Raw genomic sequence first — 23,227 nt, forward strand, 5'->3', positions numbered from 1 at the left:
ATGCAAACCAACACATTTTTAACTGCATTAAGAACACACACAAACCTTGGGCTTTGCCCTTCTTTCTACATTTACCCCAGTGCCAATATGCTCCTACTTTCTTGATCCACATTTTCCCTATCTGTGCATGTTGCTTCGTCGTATTCCATAGTTGGCGTTCCTGTAACAGGTTGCTTGTTGTAAAGCTGAATGGTCTTCACAAAGAAAGGCCTGGTTCACTTAGCGAATTGACCTATGTTGCTTGAATATGGTTTCCTGTCATACAGGTGCAGTTTGAACAACTCCAGGGAAGAATAAGTGAGACAGATCAGCTTATTGAAGAGCTTGATGATTGCATCTCTAACCTAGAAATTGGTATGTGTGGTCTTTTAAGGTTTTATCAAAAGGGATATATGGTTGTGGTGTTTTGGTGGTTTTTAGTTATTAATTGTAAGACTAATATACTGTCTTTTTTTTATTTGATTAATGTATTTCTAAGAGAGAACTATGCAGGTCAGTTGGATATTTTGCATTGAACAGCAACTAGTTTTTACATGATGATACCACTAGCTCTATTCACCAAAGGGAAGTCACACAAAATCTAAAATACATTTATTGTAGAATAGGCTAGTTACTTGTATATACATAACAAGTTACTATCTGCAGTTTGATTAAAAGATGTCTAAATGTGCCGGGTAGATATGAAATTACATAGACCATTGTGTGCCACCATTACATCTTTTAGCTACAAGTTTTGTGTTCTTAGATGCTTCTAAATCCTTATACTGTATATTTGTAAATGTTAGTAGCTTTATGGAAGGCAATTTATATTTTAGGTTTATGTAATCATACTACATGCTGGAATCTGAGGTGGTGGTGTAACCACAAAGGCTCATTTCTCAGCAACACTTTCAGACGTAACCAATCACTGCATACTGTGCAGTGGACCTCCAATTTGATTGGGTTATTATCTGGCATATTGTTAAATGCAGTTGGATGAGGACTACAGATCACTACTATATATGCCTATACTGTATGACCACACTAAGGCAGCAGCCATTAGCGAACATGGTGAACGTCTGAATCTCGTTTAAAATAAATATATATATATATATATATATATATATATATATATATATATATATATATATATATATATCTCTCACACACACACACACACTACCGTTCAAAGGTTTGGGGTCACTTAGAAACGTCCTTATTTTTGAAAGAAAAGCACTTATTTTTTATTTTTTTTCTTCTTCAGGGTCCATAGGGTATCCACAGGATACCTTGGGGTATAGGTGTGACGTCGGTCGCGGGGCACCAAAGAGTTAAGCTTTCAGCCTCCCAGGATGCACTGGGTCCCCCTCCTATACCCCGCCCCCGAGCCAAGGCACCTCAGTTTAGTTTGGTGCCCGGCCGGAGTCGGGTGCACCTGTTGGAGTGGGGGCTAGAAGAGCCCCTGAAGCTTTTTCTTCATGCAGCTGTGGCTGCACATCTGGATGAACAGCATGGACAGTCAGTCCTGACGTCCATGCTGTCTTCCCTACACCCCGCCGGTACCAGAACGCCGGTACTGATCCGGGGATGCTGGTGGGCATCTGGGGTCACAGCTAGTGGTGACCCCAGATGTTCCCGACCATGGCCGGATTCAAGGGGGACAGAGGTAAGCAGCGGGGTCCCGCGGTGGGTCCCCGCTGATCACATGGTCCTAAGTCCCCAGGCAGGGGGCTCCCTGGGGACTGGCTGCAGCGTGGAGCCAGGCGACCAACCTGCGCTTTCACTACCCCCTGGGACAGCGGACCGCAGCAGTGCGGTAGCGCTGCGGCGTCCCAGGGGTTAAATGCATGCCAGGGGAGCGCGCCTTCCCTGTCTCACAGCCGGCGCCTCCCCCGCTGCACACAGCCCTCTCTGCACTGTGCTGACTGGCCCTGTGTCAGCGCTCCTCCCCCAGGCCAGCCTCATCTCTGCTCCTCGGCGGCCATCTTCTCCAACGCATGGTGAACGCTGCTGGAAGCACTGGACGGAAGCATCGTGGTCTGGGTCCCCCCGCATACTTCTCCTCCGCTGTGGTCAGGTCTGTGTATGCAGCGCTGTGTCCTACCAGGCCCTGTGTCTGTGTAGTTGAGTGATCAGCGCTGTTAGTGCAGGAATTGATTTTCTTTGCATTGTATGTGACTGTGCTAGCGCTGCCTGTAACTTTTCTTCTCTAAACTGTCAGCTTTATTACTGTCCCTGTTCTTTCTGCTAAGCCCTTGCGGTGCGGTGCTGCAGGGTGGTCTCTCGCCTATTTAACATATAATTGGTGAGAGGGGGTCACATACGTGGTGCCATAATGTCTGAAAGTGATTTTCCCCTCCGGCTACAGTGTACCACGTGTAAAGTACCGTTAGCGGAGGGGGAGGGTAGCGCGGAGGGCCTTTGCCGGCAGTGTTTGTCCATGGCGCGGCCTCTTACAGTTACAGCACCGGTACAGGAGCCGCCCTGGGCTTGTTTCGCTCAGGCGCTAACAGCTTTAGTGGGCCAGTTAGCTCCGCAGCCCGCGTTTACTCCGATGGGTTTGTCCCAGCAGTCTGTGGTGTCGTCACCCATGCAGGGTTTCCCACGACAATTGGTGGTACCCCACAGTCTCCCTATTTCCCCGCTCCCGGTTTCTCAGGAGCCAGCGTGGGTTAACTCCCTGACGAGTTCTGTACAGCACTTGTCGGATGTATTGCAAGGGGAGTCTGTGATGCGGCCTCATAAACGGCCGGTGGCGTCTCTGTCCGCTCCTTATGAGGATGACGAAGGGACGTCTGATGATGGGGAGATTCTGGATCCTTACGATCAGGAACCTCTCCATACTAAGGACGCTGATGCTAAGTCCAAAGTATATATTCCTGGACTTATTCGGGTGGTCCGCACAGCCTTGGTGATTGAGGACGAAGTTCCCCCAGCGGCTAAGTCTAAATATGCCTTTTTCAAAGATGTGAAGGGCGATGCCACAGTCTTTCCTCTTTCGGGTCAGTTAGTGGACCATTTAGAGGAGGCGTGGAAACAACCTGGCAAAAGATACCAGCCGCAGAGACGCCTGGCGGTGGCTTATCCGTTCGCGGATAATTATTTTGCTAAGTGGGAATCCCCTCCACAGGTGGATTCTCACGTGACCAGTCTTGTCCGTAGTGCCACATTGCCGATGCCATCCATGTCCTCCCTTAAGGATACTACGGACCGCAAGGTAGAAATTTGCCTGAAGTCCGCTTATTCCCTTGCGGGGGGGGCAGCACGGCCGGCTATGGCCATTTGCTGGGTTGCCAGAGCGATGGAGCGCTGGGCGGATTCATTAGAGGCTTCTTTTGATTCCGACTGTCCGGCCGAACAGGCGGAGTTGATTGGCAATCTCCGTGATTCGGCCACTTACATCAACGAGGCGGCTCTAGACATTAGTACTCTGGTGTCTAGAATTTCTTCAGCAGCGGTAGCTGCTCGTCGCACCTTGTGGCTGCGATCCTGGAAGGCGGACGCAGATTCCAAGAAGGGTCTGAAAGCCTTGCCGTTTACTGGAGAAGTTCTCTTCGGTCCGGATCTGGATAAGATTGTGGCCACGCTGGCGGCAGCCAAATCTGCTTGTCTCCCGTCGGCCGCTGCTCCTTCTGGTTCTGGACCATCGTCCTTTCGGTCATCTAGGGCCCAGGGCAGGCCCAAACCACAGTCGTTTCCTCGTCAGGCTGGCCCTAGGAAATCTGTCAAGCCCCGGAAGCAGGCATGGAGTACCAGACGTCCGGCCCCCAAGCCAGATGACAAGCCTGCGGCCTGACGGTCCGGGCCTCCCTTTGGGGGTTCCCAGGGTGGGAGGCCGCCTGCTGCAGTTCACCCAGTGTTGGTCGGTCACTACGACAGACACTTGGGTTCTCGAGGTGGTCTCCCACGGGTACGCCCTCTCCTTCCGGCACAGACCCCCTGCTCGATTCTTCACCACGGGTCTACCATCAGACCGGAACAAGGCTACGGAGCTGCGGAAGGTATTGCACACTATGCTCCAGGCTGGAGTTATAGTGCCTGTTCCATTCTCCCAGAGGGGCCAGGGTTTCTATTCAAATCTTTTTTTGGTACAGAAACCCAATGGGTCGTATCGTCCGATTCTCAACCTCAAAGCACTCAACAAGTCTTTGCGGGTACCGAAGTTTCGGATGGAGACCCTACGGTCCATCATTCTGGCGCTACAACCGGGGGACTACATGGTGTCATTGGACATACAGGACGCTTACCTGCATGTCCCTATTCTTTTGCGCCATCAACAGTTCCTCAGGTTTGCAATCCGCAGCGACCACTTCCAGTTTCGGGCGTTACCTTTTGGCCTGGCGACAGCACCACGTGTTTTCACCAAGGTGATGGCGGTCATGGCGGCTTCTCTGTGGCTGCAGGGAGTCCGCATGTTGCCGTACTTGGACGACCTGTTATTGGTGGCGGGATCTCCAGAGCTCCTGTTACGCCACTTAGACCTGACCATTGCCCTGCTGCAACGGCACGGCTGGCTAATCAACTGGCAGAAGTCCACTCTAATCCCGTCTCGGAGGATTCTGCATCTTGGAGCCTTATTGGACTCGGGACAGCAAAAGATCTTCGTGACGGAGGAAAAGATCTCTGCTTTACAGTCGAGGGTGCGCAGTTGTCTGCACAGCCGCCAGGTGTCTCTACACTCGGCGATGAGGTTACTGGGCTCCATGGTGTCTGTGTTCGACATGGTGGAATATGCCCAGTTTCACTCCAGACCTCTGCAGCACCTGATCCTGTCAAAGTGGAACGGGCTGCCTCAGTCTCTGAAGTCCCAGACGATTGTGTTCACCCCGGAGGTTCGCCTGTCCCTTGCTTGGTGGTTACAGACGACCCACCTCAGCGAGGGACGTCCGTTCTGGATTCCAAATTGGGGGACGCCAGTCTTCGGGGCTGGGGAGCAGTTTCGGGTCCACATCTGTTCCAGGGCAGGTGGACTCCGACAGAAGCGGAGCTTCCAATCAATATCTTGGAACTCCGTGCAGTCTTCAATGCTCTCCAGCAGGCACATCTGTTTCTCCAGGGTCACCCGGTACAGGTCCAGTCGGACAACGCTACCACCGTGGCCTACATAAACAGGCAATGAGGAACCCGAAGCCGGGCGGCTCTCGTGGAGGTGTCTCGGATCCTGGTTTGGGCGGAGCGCAATCTTCCGGCCATATCAGCGGTCTTCATCCCGGGAGTGCTCAATTGGGAGGCAGACTTTCTAAGTCGCCAGGACGTTCATCCGGGGGAATGGTCCCTGCACCCGGACGTTTTTCAACTACTGGTGGACAGATGGGGTCTTCCAGAGATCGACCTCATGGCGTCCCGGCACAACAACAAGTTGCCGGTGTACGGGTCTCGCACAAGAGACGAAGGGGCGTCTCTGGTGGATGCTCTGTCCGTCCGGTGGACGTTCCGGTTCGCATATCTGTTCCCTCCGGTCTCCCTTCTTCCACGGGTAATCCGGAAATTCAAACAGGAAGGAGGGACGCTCCTGTTGATAGCTCCCGCGTGGCCCAGACGGCACTGGTTCTCAGACCTTCAGGGTCTGTCCGTGGACAGTCCTCTGCGGTTGCCGCTACGACCGGACCTCTTGTCTCAGGGTCCTTGTCATCACCCGGACCTGACTCGGCTGTCTTTGACGGTGTGGCTGTTGAGACGGCCATGCTAAGGTCCCGGGGGTTTTCCAGCTCTGTGGTGCGTACCATGTTGCGAGCTCGGAAACCGTCTTCCGCGACGATATACCATCGCGTGTGGCATACGTTCTTCCAGTGGTGTCGACCGACAGGTTATGCACCGCGGGAGTTTCGTCTGTCTCGGATTCTCGCCTTCCTGCAAGCGGGACTAGATCATGGGCTTCGCCTTGCTTCTTTGAAGGTACAGGTTTCGGCCCTATCTGTCTGGTTTCACCGTAGGATTGCTACAATCCCGGATGTGCGCACCTTTATGCAAGGTGTTGTCCGCATTCAGCCGCCCTTTGTTCCACCTGTGGCGCCTTGGGATTTGGCTGTGGTCCTGAGGGCTCTCCAAGGACCGCCGTTTGAACCACTGGGCTCAGTGGATATTAAATGGCTAACAGCTAAGACTGTTTTCCTTCTGGCTATGGCTTCTGCCAGACGTGTTTCTGAGTTAGGGGCTCTTTCTTGTAGACCCCCTTTCTTGGTTTTTCATGGGAACAGGGCAGTGCTCCGCACTCTGCCCGAGTTTCTTCCCAAAGTTGTTTCCCAGTTTCATGTTAACGAGGAAATGGTTGTTCCGGCCTTTAACTCACTGGGTCTTTCCGTGGGTGAGGCCTCTTTGGATGTTGTGCGGGCCTTAAGGACTTATGTTGACCGCACTTCTTCGTTTAGGAAGTCGGAAGCTTTGTTTGTCCTCTATGGCTTCCGTATAAAGGGTTGGCCTGCTGCAAAGCAAACTTTGGCAGCCTGGATCCGTATGGCTATTTCTGAAGCTTATCTTCATGAAGGCCTGCCGGTTCCTCCTTCTGTGAAGGCTCATTCCACTAGGTCTGTGGGTCCTTCGTGGGCAGCTCGACGTGGTGCCTCTGCAGTCCAGATCTGCAAGGCTGCTACGTGGTCCTCTGTCCATACCTTCGTGAGGTATTACAGGTTTGACACCTTCGCCTCTCATGATGCTTCCTTCGGGCGGCGGATTCTCCTTTCAGCACAGGAGCGTCCCCACCCTTGAAGGATACTGCTTTGGGACATCCCCAAGGTATCCTGTGGATACCCTATGGACCCTGAAGTAGAAAATGAGATATGGTAAGAACTTACCCTTGTTATCTCTATTTCTACGAAGTCCATAGGGTTCCACAGGACTCCCGCCCTGTCGCACCTGTGCTGCAGATGGGCTTTGCTCTGGTCACCGGTTTTCCGTCTCCCTCTGGTGAGAATGTGATTCTTGTGTGTGTCCAGATCTTTGTTCTCTCTCTTCCTTCTCCTCCTCCGGCCTATGGCTTGGTAACTAACTGAGGTGCCTTGGCTCGGGGGCGGGGTATAGGAGGGGGACCCAGTGCATCCTGGGAGGCTGAAAGCTTAACTCTTTGGTGCCCTGCGACTGATGTCACACCTATACCCCAAGGTATCCTGTGGAACCCTATGGACTTCGTAGAAATAGAGATAACAAGGGTAAGTTCTTACCAGATCTCATATTTTTTCAATGATAACATTAAATTAATCAGAAATACACTACATACATTGTTAATGTGGTAAATGACTATACTAGCTGCAAACATCTGGTTTTTAGAAAACCCTTGTGCAATTATGTTGGCACAGCTGAAAACGGGTTTGCTCGGTAGAGGAGCTATAAAACTGGCCTACCTTTTGAGCTAGTTGAGTATCTTGAGCATCACATTTGTGGGTTCAATTATACTCTCCAAATGGCCAGAAAAAGAGAACTATCATTTGAAACTCGACAGTCTATTCTTGTTCTTAGAAATTAAGTCTATTCCATGCGAGAATTTGCCAAGAAACTGAACATTTCCTACAACAGTGTTGTACTACTCTCTGCAAAGAACAGCACAAACAGGCTCTAACCAGAGTAGAAAGAGAAGCGGGAAGCCCCGGTGCACAACTGTGCAAGACGACAAGTACAATAGTCTCTAGTTTGAGAAATAGACGCCTCACAAGTCCTCAACTGGCAGCTTCATTAAATGGTACCTGCTAAACGCCAGTGTCAACGTCTGCAGTGAAGAGGTGACTCCGGAATGATGGCCATATCTGAGACTGGCCAATAAAAGGAAAAGATTAATATGGGCAAAAGAACAGACATTGGACAGAGGAAGATTGGAAAAAAGTGTTATGGACAGACGAATCGAAGTTTGAGGTGTTTGGATCACACAGAAGAACATTTGTGAGACGCAGAACAAGTGAAAAGATGCTGGAAGAGTGCCTGACGCTATCCATCAAGCATGGTGGAGGTAATGTGATGGTCTTAGGCTGCTTTGGTGCTGGTAAAGTGGGAGATTTGTACAAGGTAAAAGGTATTTTGAATAAGGAAGGCTATCACTCCATTTTGCAATGTCATACCCTGTGGACAGCGCTTGATATGAGCCAATTTCCTCCTCCCAGGACAATGACCCAAAGCACACCTCCAAATTATGCATTAACTGTTTAGGGAAGAAGCAGGCAGCTGGAATTCTATCTAATGGAGTGACCAGCATAGACACCAGATATCAACCCCATTGAGCTGTTGTGGGAGCAGCTTGACCGTAGAAGAAGTGGCCATCAAGCCAATCCAACTTGTGGGAGGTGCTTCAGGAAGCGTGGGGTGAATATTCTTCAGATTACCTCAACAAATTAACAGCTAGAATGCCAAAGGTCTGCAATGCTGTATTTGCTGCAAAAGGAGCATTTTTTTGACAAAAGCAAAGTTTGAAGGACAATGTTATTTCAAATAAAAATAATTTTTTTTTTTTTAAAGAACAAGATGGAGAATTAGATCAACAATAAATTACATTCATCCTGCAAGGTATAGAGTTTATCCTAACCCACAATTACATGTGGTTCGTGGATGAATTCTACCTGCAGCAGTGCGGCACAGCAATGGGAACCAAGTTCGCCCCGAGTTACGCAAATCTGTGTCATTGGGAGGACAATAACATCTGGTCCTCTGGCAAACTTGGGGTGAACTTTGTTCTCTGGCGAAGGTATATAGACCATGTCCTTTTTGTTTGGCAAGGCAGTAAAACATCACTGGATGCCTTCATAGCACAGATTAATAAGAATGACCGCAACCTTGTTTTCACCACACACTACAGCCGGGAACAAGTCCAATTCCTAGATCTTCACATTTGTCCAAAACAGGATACATACAAGAACATATAGTAAACTGGTTGATGTTAATAGTTACATTAGGGACGACAGTAACCATCACCCTAGTTGGATCAACAGCATTCCTTTGAGCCAGCTCACTCGAGCTAGGAGGAATTGTTCCAACATCGAAGATTATATAACATAAGGCAATAATCTCAGATCAATTTAGAGAAAAACTCTATAACATGAGTCAGGGCGAGGAGGCTTTTAATAAGTCACTCATGAATCCCAGAGCGCCACTTTTAGAATAGAAGGATAAAAAAACACAAGAGGAGAATAATAAGATCTACTTCATAACTAACTATTCAGGGGCAGCACACAGTCAAGAGGATCCTTAAAAACCATTGGGCATTACTCCATATGGATGACAAATTACATTCCCTACTACCTATCCAACCAGATAGTCTTCCGCAAGGCATCGGATCTAGGTAGGAAACTAGAGATCACATTAAACCACAGAAAATCCATTCTATAAAGCAAACTTTGGACGGCCAGAAAGTCAATGTAGGCTTCTATCATTGTGGCAGGTGCCGGGCCTGTAAACAATTACACTATAGAAGCAGTACACCAACTACAGAAATAACATCGGCCAGAACCAATAAAAAATATAGGATCAAGGACTTTATCACCTGTGATAGTTGCAAAGTTAGATAAATGTTTAAGTGCACGTGTCAACTTCAGTATATTGGGAGAACTACACGTAACCTAAAATTCAGGATCAGTGAACACATCTAATATTAAAAAAGGATTTGTGGGGCAGAGTGTTTCGGATCATTTCAGAATGGTCCATGTACAGCAACCCTGAAGGACTCCAGTTAAACTGGACCTTCTCTATTCCAGTGTATCTGAGAGGTGGGGATCATTTGATTAGAATTGATCAGGTAGAGAGCCGCTGGATTTTTGACATTAAGACCCTTCAACCAGAGGGACTAAATATAGACCCAGAAGCAATTATCTATACCAACGGGGGAAATGGCAGCGTAATATCTATCGCGTAACAAAACTCTCGAACAATCAAAACAATAGATTAAGTCCATAATATACCCACTGACCTCCAAATACTCCCGATCATTCAAGAAGAGAGGGATTCGTCATGTACATTTTCAATACACTGATGCAAGTGGGACATTAACTATACTATTGTACAACCATGTTCCATTTTGAATCCCATGTTATCACATCCTAAATAATGAGCAATAAATTATATTTTATGACAAAAGGAAGATCTTAAAATACTGATAAGAGAACATCAAAACCATGTATATTACCCAGCATGTAGGGATATGGATAGTAGTATATGTATATGAGAGAGAACACATTCCCTACTAAAATATACAGTCAGGTTCATAAATATTGGGACATTGACAGAATTTTCTTATTTTGGTCTCTATTCACCACAATGGCTATGAAATGAAACAAACAACATGTGCTTTAACTGCAGATTTTCAGATTTAATTTGATTTACATCCAAATCAAGTGAACGGTGTAGGAATTAGTAATGAGATTAGTGACGTGGAAGCTCCGGTAAGGTGTGTATATAAAACGCACTTTGAACCCACTACACCACCTACCCTTGAAAAAGTCTATCTAAGATGAAACGCGTTGGTAAACTTGTCTTTCCTTGGATATACCCATATTTTCTTTGTTCACTCGTATGTCATTGCCACCCCCATCCCAATTGTTGTCACCACTATACACCTGTCACTGTGCTAGTGAACCGGAATAAAACCCCTTTTTTAACCCCATTTTAAGTGGTTATGTCAGTGTTTTAGTTGGATCTCAGTCCATACCCTCTCACCCGCACACATCAACCCTGTGGAGCAAGGTCATCTGGTGGACCAGCGGGCATACGACAGATCAGGTAAGTTAGCACCACTTACTAATTGCACTGCACAATAGTGTTTACCAGTACCTGATGCTCTGGTTCTTCTTCTGTGTGATTTTTGAGGTAGAGAGGAACTGTAAGACCATCAAAACACCAGCGAAGAGGGTTTCAGACTGTCTCTCATTGGACTCTATACAACAATAGCAACTTTAAAAGTATAGACTTAATGTACTGTGACATTTATAAGAACGCACTGCCACAAGTTTTTGAAACCAGGTTGAGCAAGCCAAACTGACACATTTTTTTTTAAGAACGCCCATTCTACAGTGCAAGCAGGTGGTTTACAACGGGACTCACGTATAACATCACTAGCATTTTGACACAAAGCTTGGCACATAAATTATCCCACACCATAAACACATGTATATCCAGTATTTAGCCATTAGATCTCCAAGTCCTGAAGTAACTTCCTGTATCAAATAAAAATCATTATTTCTAACCTTGCCAATGTCTTGACTATATGTTCTATTCATTTTGCAACTCGTTTGATAAATAAGTCAGTTTTCATGTAAAACACATTATTTGGGTGACCCCAAACTTTTGGACGGTAGTGTGTATATGTATGTGTGTATCCCTTAATCAAGATGGCGGCTGCACGAGTATTCAAGTTCATTGTTTGACACTAAAGTTGATAAAGACGCCGCAGAGCGTTGAAACGCGTCCTACTAGTGTCTGTTTTACCACCCTGTGTGTCCCACCTTACCTATTCAGCGTTATTCCCGGGATCCATCTTTCGCTGTTAGGTTTAAGTGTTTTACATAGGGTATGTTCATTTTGATGTTTTTATACTTTAATAAACCGTATTATTTTAGTTACTTGTTGTGACTTTTTGGGCCCTTTATTATATTTTTTTGGGCCCTGTGGATTTGATCCATGTGAAAAAACAGTGGATCTGTGTCTGTGAAAGAGGACCGATTAAAGAAACCGCTACGCACTTGTATCCTGCATTTTATATGTAAGCTTACATGTAAGCATTATTTGGTCTCATCACGTTGTTGGTGTATCTTTATGGACGTTTTGGATATTCTGTCAAGATTCATTGCTGTCCTGGGTTCGGACCTATATCACCTCCTCATCCATTTCTGACACCTGAGGTGTAATACATCTCTAATAACATTGATTGTCTGACAAAAGAAACATTTTGTTTTTCTTCTTTTTTTATCTACATATGGACTCATTGAGATACATTTGGAATCTGTGGAAAAGGTTCATTTTCCTGAACATCTCATTAGCGCGGATTTGTAAGGTCATTTTCTACGTTTCATATGTGTGTATAGTTGATTGGGATTCCCAAATACATTTATCACAATGAAGTCACAGGTTTGGTGGTAAAGTGAGCAACAACACCGTGACTCGTGGTAGCAATTTAGCCATTGTTTGCTTACACACATCTTGTCATTTGTCAGCATGCATGCATTTGATATTCCTATTTTTTAGAAACTGCCAAACTGGATGAGGAATGCAGAAATCCTAACCTGGCAGATAAAGTCCAAGGTGGTGTAGAAATACATAATGGTAAGTAAAAGTAAGCGTTACTTGGGAGAGAATACGTTGCTATTGTGTTGTGTGAATACCGAAGGCTCATGATACTTGTATTCTATAGCTGATACAGCAGTAATTATACAAAATGTGCTCTTTTGTTGTTAGAGATTGAACATTTGAAGTCAGTGGAGCAGGATTGTATCGGGTAAGATTAATATTTAATTTAACACAAATTGGTAGTACTAATGCTTTTTGTGAACTAAATATATTCATGTAAAGCAGGGATGGTGAGCCGTATAAGGCCCTCGGAATCATTTGGTATAGCCTTTTGAGCTCTTTTCTGCTAGCCCCATCTGGCTAGCAGGGTACCTAGAATGGCACCCTGCAGCCAGAATCTATGCAGCAGTGCCACCTGGAGCGTCTTTAGGACGCTTCAAACTGTCACACAGCTGCCCTTACAGCTCCCCTGAGGATTCTCCAGGCATTGCTGTAATCACTGGCAATTGTGGCCCCGCCCCTGCGTGACATCACACGAGGGGGTGTGGCCTGCACCGGGCCCGCAAATAATGGTGTATGTATATCCCTGCTAATAATAGTATATATATCAAAATGGCTCTCAGCAGAAAAAAGGTTCCCCTATCCTGATGTAAAGGATCTATAAGTAGTAATGAGAGAAAAAACAAACCTTGTAATATTTATTTCAATGTGGCAATGTATCAAATACCACGGCCAAGATGTGCCGTAGGAATTTAATAGCCATCTGTTTTGAGGCTTTGTAATCTGTGTATGGATAAGGTCAGCATTTTCCTAGGTGAATAAAACTACAAGATAATATTTGTAATAAAGAGGAGGTGTTTTTATTTTAATTGTTATTGATATTTATACTAAGGTTCAATCTAAAATTGTATGATACATTTCCCCATCCCATATATTTTTTTTAAGATGTGTCGCTCGTAAAGATTTGGTGGTAGATTTACTATGTCTGTTTCTCAAAGTGGAATTCATTTTATTTTGAGTGTCACAAATACACTCAGCCCTTTTTTCTGTTGTTCATTGCGTATGTGCTGCAATCCCTGCCATGGCACCCCAAATAATGCAATTGTGTATATATCATGGAGAGAGTGAAGCTGATAAAAAAGCGACCAATGTGCTAATAAATACTGTGATACAGTGCTGAATTAACCATTAGAATAAATAAATGCAAATGTGCAAGACTGAAGCTGGCCACACATTAGACCAACTTTCCTCCAACCAACCAACTGACCAACCATCCAACTTGTCTGTCCAACTAAAACGCTTCCCCACACATCTAACCAACTTTTCATCCAACCAGCCAACTTTTTCATCAGACCAGCCAACTTCTGTCAAACTTGTGATGTCATAGAAGTAGGCGGGCAATGTCTACCTACTTCTGCATGTTTCTGCATCCCCACTGTCAGGATTTTGTCCGGATCCCAAACGCAGGTTGTGTGCTCGTGGTGAAGTGATTGCAGATTGGTGGGGTGATCGCGAAAAGGGGGGGTGTGAACAGGGGAGACTGTTTGCTGTGTGGGGGCATTGCGGACAGGGGAGGATTGACTGTGCTGCTGTTTGAGGGGTAGGGGGGTTGCAGACAGGGGAGGTTGTGCTGCTGTTTGGGGAGGGGGGATTTGCAGACAAGTGAAACTGTGCTGCATGGGAAAGAGGTTTGCAAGGAGGGGAGACTTAAAACTCCCTGGCTACTGGTATGTAGCAGAGATTTGACACAGCAGGAGGTTGTGCTGTGCTGCCCCCAGCCAGCCCCTGTGACATACTGTACATCCAGCAGCTTGTGCCTGTCTCCTGCCTATATACATGGCACAGCACACAGACAGCTGCAATGTGGAGGTCTCATACCTGTGGCCAGTAATATCCTCCCTATTACAACGCTGGCCGTCAGTCCCCAGACCAGTAACAGCGCTATATGGGGCAGGGTCAGCAGCAGACGAAGCCTGTTCCTGACAGGGTCATCGTGTGACAGTGGCTGAACGGCGGTGATGGACTACCGCAGCCTGTCCCTGATCTTCCTCTTGTTGTACCGCCACTGCTGCCACCATGGATCGTGGACTGGCAGGGGCAGACTGATCCGGCACTGATTGACTGCCGCAGCCTGCCCCTCCCCTCGATGTACCACCGCTGCTGCCGACGGGGCCCGCTGCTGCCGGCGGGGCCCGCTGCTGCCGGCGCTGCCGGCGGGGCCCGCTGCTGCCGGCGCGGCCGGCGGGGCCCGCTGCTGCCGGCGCGGCCGGCGGGGCCCGCTGCTGCCGGCGGGGCCCGCTGCTGCCGGCGCTGCCGGCGGGGCCCGCTGCTGCCGCTAACGACTGGTCCAAATGCTGCTAAAAAGGTGAGTATGGCAAAGTGGGCGGACACTGCCAGGCAATGTCCGCCTACTTATCGTTCAGTTGGGGGGAACTTTCCCCCTACACTAGAACGATAGTTGGTGAAAATCAAACCTGTTTGATTTTAACCAACTAGTTGGAACAACCGTTTATGGCCATTATTCAGCGTGTGGGAGCAAACGGCTGACTATCGTTTGCTCCCACACACTAGACGATTATCATTCCAACCAGCCAACTAGTTGGCTGGTTGGAACGATATCGTTCTGATTGTGTGGGGGCCTTGAGATATGTGCAATAAACGCAAATAAATATATAAATATAATTTCGAAGTGTTATAAAGTGCATATAATATTATAGGAATAACAAATATAAATACAATTTAAAAAGGGTAATTTATTACAAATAACAGCTGACCCTAACACAGGGCAGTACAACAAATAACTTAATCTAAAATAGAGAAATGCAAATAAAAATAAAAAGGTGGGGATAAGGGATGAAGGGCTTATCTGGATCACAAATAGGTAAGTTCATGTAAGGCTGGAACAAGGAGTTTCCAACCCGTTTCGTCCATATGGTGGACTTCTTCAAGGGATGTAACACTCCTGTCAGGGACCTGATATATATACCCCTTAAATAAGGATAATGGGAGGTGCTTAGAATTAATTATGACCACTTCCGGTTTTTGCTAATAAGTCATTCAAAAATCGTTACTAATACATAGCCAAGGTAAAGTTCCTTTATATAAGTAAATCCCTTTTCACAGTGTATGATTTTGGATGCTAGAACTCGTTTTTTCGGTGTTTTTGACGGAGTAAGCCTGGTCGTCACATGTCTGCTTCATCATTTCCGCCCTGCTTGATGCAGCCTCTTGCGTCACTTCCGCCCATGCACTCATGCTTCACCGCTTGTCTGTGGTAGACCATCATCTGATGACCGCTATGTTATTTCCGCCCGGCTGTGTGTAGCCTCTCGCTTCACTTCCGCCCATACGTGAGGATGTTGTGTCGCTAGCGGCCATATTGCTACACTTTGGTTTGATTTCAGACGGGGACCATCTTGGTACTCCACTTTGAAGGCTTAAATAGCCGCGATGTTGATACAAACATACGATTTTCGCTGGAGATGTCTCACTGTAGTTTATGTATAAACATCTATTGGTACCTACATAATATAATAAAACATTTTACTATTATGTTATGGGTACAGGTTTATGAATATTCTCATGTACTGCTAGTATGTTACTTTGCATTGTAATTAGGTGTTATCAAATACACAAAATTATCAAATATCAAGATGGCCCCCGTCTGAAATCAAACCAAAGTGTAGCAATATGGCCGCTAGCGACATAACATCCTCACGTATGGGCGGATTATTTTGGCAATATAATGGAGGGGGGTGAATTGCCCAGTCGCAAAGTATCACCTGCTTTTCACCTTTTGTGCCCGTTATCCAAGTTTTTTTTTTTTTAATGGTTATCCATTACACTCATTCCTAACGAAAGCAAGATTTTCCAGTCTTTGTCTTGAGTTCATGCTATGTGTTGCCTTGGCACTTTAAACTAGTTGTCTGTTTTCTCCATCCCCCAATCTAATTACTTAATGCAGCTGAATTAAAATGTAATTATTGGAATGTTGTATTCCTATTGTCTATTAAGTTATACTTCTCTAAATAGTCATAGTTCCGCACATGGATGTTAGAAAGATTTGTCTTATTTGGAGGGTGAATACTGATGTGAGTGAATTACTTCTCTAGGCAGCCAGATTAATGTTCCTGTTGAAGACTAGTCCCTCTCTTCCTTAACACTGGATTAGGTTAAATTGTGCTGCAAGTACATACCATATGGCTAAGCAATTCTTAAGGTGCATACACACGTAACAATTTTTTTAACGATTTGTTCTTAACGTCGTTATTATTCAAAAAATCGTTCAGTTTCTGAGTTATAACGATGAATGATCGTTCAAGTGCGCTCCCATTTGTAGTTATCGTCCATTTCAGACTGTCCAACATAACGAATTTCATTAAGGGAAGGAACATTTTTCGTTCATCGTTCATTACACTTCAAAAAATCGTTCACTTTTTCAAGGGAAAATCTGACAGAAAATTGTTGGTTACAAAATCGTTACGTGTGTATGCACCTTTAGGGTTGAAAGGCGGCCCATGTGGCTAATTAAGAAAATATGAGAAGTGAAGGTAGGAGGGGTGGGGGCAATTGTAAATTAGTATTGTCAAAGATTGAAGTTTAAACAAAAGTATGACTAAAGATAGCTGGTTTAATCCCTAAACACCCCCTGACCAATCTTTACTCATTTTCCTCCCACCCCATAAACGTGAGCTTGACAAAAGAGCAGAGACTACCTATCTCACACAAATTGTAATGCGGTTTTTTCTAGCAACAAATTGCTTGGAAGTGAATATGCCCCTATACCAGAGGTTCCCAAAAGTTGACCACAGACTTAATTAATGCCTCAGGCAATTTGATTTAACCATCTGTGCTCAACCATGGATATCTATAAAACCCGAACTGTTAGAGAGCCTTGAGGACCGCGTTTGGGAACCCCTGCCCTATACAAAGCTCTGCTGATAACAGTACCCCTAAAATAACACAAGTCTGAAGGGAAAATTTTCCTATGCCTGTGAAGATACTGCATCAAAGTACCTGGGTATCCATGCCCCACATACTAACCTGTATTACACTCCCTACCCTACTTGCACTACACTTGTGGCTCCTCTGAGGTCTACTGGCTAGGCAGAGTAGCTTCAGTATAATGAGACTCCAAGAAATAATGTAATACTTCCTTAGAGCTAACCTAGGAGTGGGCAATAAGCAGCCCCCAGTTGTTGTAGAACTGCACATCCCAACATGCCCTGCCACAGTTTTGCTATTTGGCTTTGCTAAAACTGTTGCAAGGCATGCTGGAATGTGTAGTTCAACAACAGCTGGAGGGCTGCTTATTGCCAACCCCCTATCCATCGCCTCTTGAATTTGTGTTAGTCCATGTGGCAACATAGACTCGCCTGAAATTGTTTCATGTGAGTGTGCAAGGGTTAGTCAAGACCAACCAACCTGGCCTATTTAATCTCCTCTTTAATAGCCCACACTTATCCTAAACTAAAGTAACCTATTGTGCCACCACTAAGACAGCCTCCAGTTTCGCCCACACTTAGCTCAGTTCCATTTATCAGATCTATGGTTCTCCAGACAATTTCTGACAATGTAGCATTACCAAAATAACCAAGTGTTCCCTAGCAAATAAATACATTTAAAATGACAGCAGAATTAATTAAATAGGGTGTAATATGCCAAAAATGTCTAAATGCTTCAGCAATCACAAAATGGACACATTGTAATGAATTGCAAACATTTGGAATAACATTATGTAAAAAAGAATATTAACTTCAGTTACATAGCTTGGGTATGGCGTTTAAAGGGAATGGACAGCCAATCTGTGTAGATTTTCTCAAAACTGACCATCTTCTAACATAGCTGAGGTTTAAAATACATCTTAACCCCTTGGATCCCTCTCCTGGCATCACTGGCCCAGCTGTTCCATGAAAACTCTACAATTCCCAATACTTCATAGGTTTTGAAATGAGTTTCCCTGTAGTGTTTTTTTTTTTTTTTTGTTTTTACACCTTTTAAAATACTGGCCATCTTTTTCTGCATGCCAGAATGGGAAAAATGCTCATGCTTCTTTTTACCCATATTGTACATGGTACCAGCTGTGGCTGTATTAATGCCATATATGTATACAAAATAAACTTTTGCTATTGGTGCTAACAATAAAATACTGAAAATCCCCATGAATGTATTTGCTAGATACATACAGATTTGGTTCATATTTTGATCAAAACAACTTGCAGCCTGTCGTCAATAGATCCCAATTCTCTGCAGGTCCCTACACTAGCATATATGCCCAACACATTACTGAATTGCAGCTAAATGCACTTGCCTGTCTGGCACAGAGGACAACCTCCGTAGCAGAGGTTCCCAAACTCTACCATGCTTAAGCACAGGTGACTTAATTATTACCTCAGTTAGTTTTATCGAACGCCTGGACTCAAGCCTGGATGTCCTTAAAACTAAACTGTAATGGAGAAGTTTGGGAACCTTGGATCTATAGGCAGGTTGCAGGAATATATAACATAAGAAATATGGGTATGGACTAAAGTTACAATTATTTTCAGTATAGATTCTCCTTGCAAAAGCAAGGTTTCTAGAAGTATCCTGATCTACCACATCATTAACTCAATCACAAAGCTAAATCACTCCACCCTCTAGTTGTTTAAGCCAAGTATGTTATATTCAACCAGCAGAAGCAGACAAGTTCTGTGAAACGTGTAGTTGCTCTGAAGTTAGACCTGTTATACATTTTACACTTTTTTTTTTTTTTTTATCTATTTTATTGATTTTGTGTTTTATTTCATATTTGTGTATTTAAATGTTTTATGATATGACCCTGTGTATTCATTAACTTTACTTATTTTATAGTATGTGATGCTTTTCATATCCAGATGTGCTGATGTGTGATCTTTATTCCTTGGATATTCTTTTTATATCCATAAATGTTCAGATGAACATGGAAGATGGTTAGGCATTCATCAGCAGTCTGACTGAGGAAGGACCAATTCTCTGATTTAGATTTAATATCTAAATAACCTACATTACTTCCATATACCATTGTCATAATGGTCCATGATTGAACCACAATACACAAGGTTCTTGATTTAGTCTCCACTGTGGTAAAGCAGGGTATCGGCTGCACTGGAGATGCATTCCCTTGTTCTACATACCATATTCAGCTTTTTGGGAAACAGATGGTTTTCTTAGCTGTAGCACACTCATTAGGTGCCAATCTTGTGATTTGCATGTTCTAGAACCTACCCTCCCACAAAGGCAACATATTTTTGTGGTACAACTTTTTGCTAACCCTAGCACAACCCTTTGAACCCATATAAGCACTTGAGTGGGATGCAGATCTTATATATAAAATATGTAGAGGGAATAATGGCTAAACTTCTGTAGCAATATGTAGATTTTCTAAATGTTTAAATCTGTAAAAATGTTCTTCATACTATTTCACAGAATGTACTTGTTTCTACCTGCTTTGCATAGAATGTTCCCTTATTCCTTCCCTTTAGAGAGGGAGGAGGTAAAACCAGATTCCGTAAAAAAAAAAAAAAAAAAAAAACTGGCTACAAAAATTATGAACCCACAGATACATAGTACAGAGGTTCCCAAACTTTTTTGGAATCCTGGCGCCCTAGAGTAACAGAATTGTTGTCACGGCACCCCTAAGCCAAACGTTTGTTATTGGGAAATTCAGAAAAAATGTAGTAAAGTGAAGTAAATTGTGCTTACCTGTCATCCTTGGGTTCAGTTATGTGGTTGTGGACAGGTTTGCACTGCTGTTTGTCCACATATTTACATTACAAGGACCATAAATTTGATTTGGTGCTGGATCACCAACCTGAGGCGCACAGTTTGGGAACCACTGACATTGTATAAGTACAATGCTGAGTAGCACAGGGTTACCCCTCCTAGTGCCCCTTGCTTGGTGTTTTTACTTCTCCCATTAAAGCATATAAAGCCTGGTGGTTGATAAATATATCACCCCACCACCATCACAAGTCCTTGTCCTTATTCAGACCAGGCTTCAGTAATTAATGGTTTACCACAAGGAAAAGTACTGGTTGTGTGCTTTGAAAACTAATAGTGACCTTGTAGATTACTTTGAAGGTCAGGGTCCATATTTACTGTGACACTGGTCTATGTAGGCTTATTAACAGAGCTGAATAACTTGCTACACAATCTTTTAACAAAAACTGCCCCCTTATATAATTATGCACTTATAGTAGGGATTGGTCATTTTACCACTTACATAATTGGTAATGCGGAGTTAGAAAAAGAGTTTAGAAATACTGGCTGACAGGAAGCAGAGTAGCTGTACCCACGGCCCACCAAAGGGATAAAACTGCCGGGATGCATATAATGAGAAATGTATGTGGAGCAAACATAGGTTTACCATTGTTTAGGTCACCGGTATAACCACATCTTGAATAACTGGGTTCAGTTTTAGGAACTTTGCGGAAAGGATAACATAGAACTCAAGAGGTGAGCAACAAGATTAATAAAAGGATTTGGACAGTCTTTCAGTCCTTCTACTCTGGGCTATACAATCTTGCCCTGACTTGCTAGGGCTCAGATTTGGTGGGCTGAAAGTTGGAGATCTGGAACTATTTAGAAGATACAGCTTTCCCCACTCTCTTGGAGGAGGTGACGCGGGCTCTGGATTCTCCATTTACAGAGGTAGAATTATCTAATGCCCTCAAGGCCTCCCCCTCAGACAAAAGCCCCAGACCTGATGGTTTTACTGTGTCTTATGATGAGGCTTGCCAAGATAAGCTATTGCCGCTGCTCCTTCAGGCTTGTAATGCTGTCAGGACAAACACCTTTCTCTGACCAGTTGCTATGGGTCTCATATTGCGGTAATACCCAAGGAGGTAAAAAGGACCTGACTCCTCCTGCGAGTTATCGTCCTATACTGTATCTCTCTTGAATGTGGATATTAAGCTGTATGCAAAACTCATAGCCAACCATCTCAAGCCTCTACTGCCATCTGTTATTCACACTGATCAAGTGGGGTTTGTGCGAAGTAGAGAAGCTAAGGATAATACCACTAAGGTACTGGATTTGGTATACCATGCAGTTTCTACTGATACCCCCATGGTACTTCTCTCCAACGATGCTGATAGCTTTTTGATCAGATGTATTGGAGTTTTATGACAAAGGTGTTGAGATGTTTGGGTCTGGGAGACACATTGCTTACAAAGATCACTGCTTTGTACAGGGCCCCCTCTGCACAGATCTGGGTGAATGGGACTATTTAATCCAGTTGCTGCCCTCTCTCCCCATTGGTCTTTGTTCTTTGTATGGAGGCTCTGGCAAGAGCGATACGAGCTACTCCCAATATCAACTGTTTATGGGTGGGCTCACAGGACTATAGTCTTGCCCTCTTTGCGGACAACTTGCTGGCAGTGATAACAAATCCTGTTACGTCTCTACCCAAACTTATGCAAGAATTTCAGCAGTTTAGTTATCTTTCTAATTTTAAAATCAACCACAACAAATCCATTGCCCTTAATATCACATCAGAGACTGTCTGCACGAAGCCCATCATTTGCATTTAAATGTAATCCTTCTCACCTTTTTAATATCTGGTGGTTCTTATTCCTAGACGCCTCACTGATCTGTGCTCTCTTAATCACCCACCATTGCTGCGTTCCCTTCGCATGGAATTAGATCAATGGCTCCTACAGCAATTTTCTTGGTTGGGTCGCTTAAATATTAATGTTCTTCCCCGAATCCTGTACTTACTGTAGACAACCCCTATAGTACTACCCCCACTGTTTCTATATGAAGTTCACACTCTTATCCATAATTTTGTTTGGGGAGGAATTAAGCCCAGATTTAAACACAAGGTACTTTTTAGACCGAAATCATAGGCAGTTGCTTGTCTCCTCTACATTTCTATGTATTAGGCCATTGTGCTAAGTAGGGTTCTAGATGTACTTGGGATACTGTGGGTAAGCAGTGGGTGGAATTGGAAGCCCTGTCCTCCTAATCTTCCCTTGGACATTCTCCCATGGTGTTCTAAAATATCTAATTCACTCCATCCTACAGTTGGCCCTACACTGGAAGCATGGAGGCGGCTTCGTACCAGAAGCTGAGTATCTTCAGTGACATCCCCTCTTACTCCCATTTTACACAACACCCTCTTCCCTCCAGGTACATCGGGCGGTTTATCTCCACTTGGTCTGCATCTGGGATCACTAGAGTGGGACATTTAGTGCCTGAGGGTCGTTTCCTGACTTTTCCGGAGTTATGTGCTAACACTTCACTCACAGAACGAGACTCGTGGGCTTACCTGCTGATCCTGCATTTTGTTTCCTCCCTTGGGGGAACTTCCTTGTTTCTTAGGGATATGATGCCCTTTGAGTATGTGTTCCCACCATACTCCTCCCATACACTATATATCGTCAATATATAAAATCCTGCTGCATGGTTTGTTTACCTTAGACCTCTTTGTCGAGGCCTGGGACAGGGACTTGGCAAATAGGGGAATACAAGTTAAATGGGACAAAGTTTTCCAAGTTGCTGGCGCTTGCTCCCCTAGTTTAGAAGTCCTTGAAACCCAATACAAAGTTTTGACCAGATGGTACTGTACGGCTTCAGAGATTTTTAGGCTTTCGGTTCCCTGTGGCCCTGAGTTCTGGCTTCTTTCTCATTCGACCATTCCTTTTTTCCGTTATAAAAAGTCGCTTCTTAAGCACATTAACAATGCTGCCAGGGCTGTACTGCCGGTCCGTTGGCATTCGCAGACTCCTCCTACAGCGTGGGAATGGTGTCAAAGCCTTGATTTTTATATGGCTATGGTTGACCTCTTCTTCTCAGCCCCTGAAAATCATTTGGAATTTGTGGCACTAAGGTTTAGCTGGATTGATTTCAAAACTTCAGCGACTATGCAGCTCTTGTGCCGCAGGCCTGAACCCCCTCAGGGACTTCCTTTTTCCTACCACTCTCTTTTCCTTCTTTTTCTCCTTTTTTTTTTTTTTTTTGAAGATGAGCACTTCCCGCTTCTGGATGACTTGGTATCTGCATATCCCTCCTTTCACTCCCACCTCTCTCTCCTTTT

The 23,227-nt window shown here is 44.8% G+C and overlaps 1 protein-coding gene across 1 annotated transcript in view; it reads left to right on the forward strand.

The window, feature by feature from the left end:
- The window catches only part of LOC148442423 (outer kinetochore KNL1 complex subunit KNL1-like), a 119,106-nt gene that overhangs the window by 80,690 nt on the left and 15,189 nt on the right, over positions 1-23,227 (forward strand). The window contains 3 exon segments of the mRNA XM_088463960.1: positions 267-354; positions 12,133-12,210; positions 12,343-12,382. Coding sequence (XP_088320086.1) covers positions 267-354; positions 12,133-12,210; positions 12,343-12,382 — 206 coding nt within the window.

This window comes from Taudactylus pleione, unplaced genomic scaffold, assembly GCF_031769625.1.
Source record: "Taudactylus pleione unplaced genomic scaffold, aTauple2 ptg001529l, whole genome shotgun sequence".
Classification (NCBI taxonomy): Eukaryota; Metazoa; Chordata; class Amphibia; order Anura; family Myobatrachidae; genus Taudactylus; species Taudactylus pleione.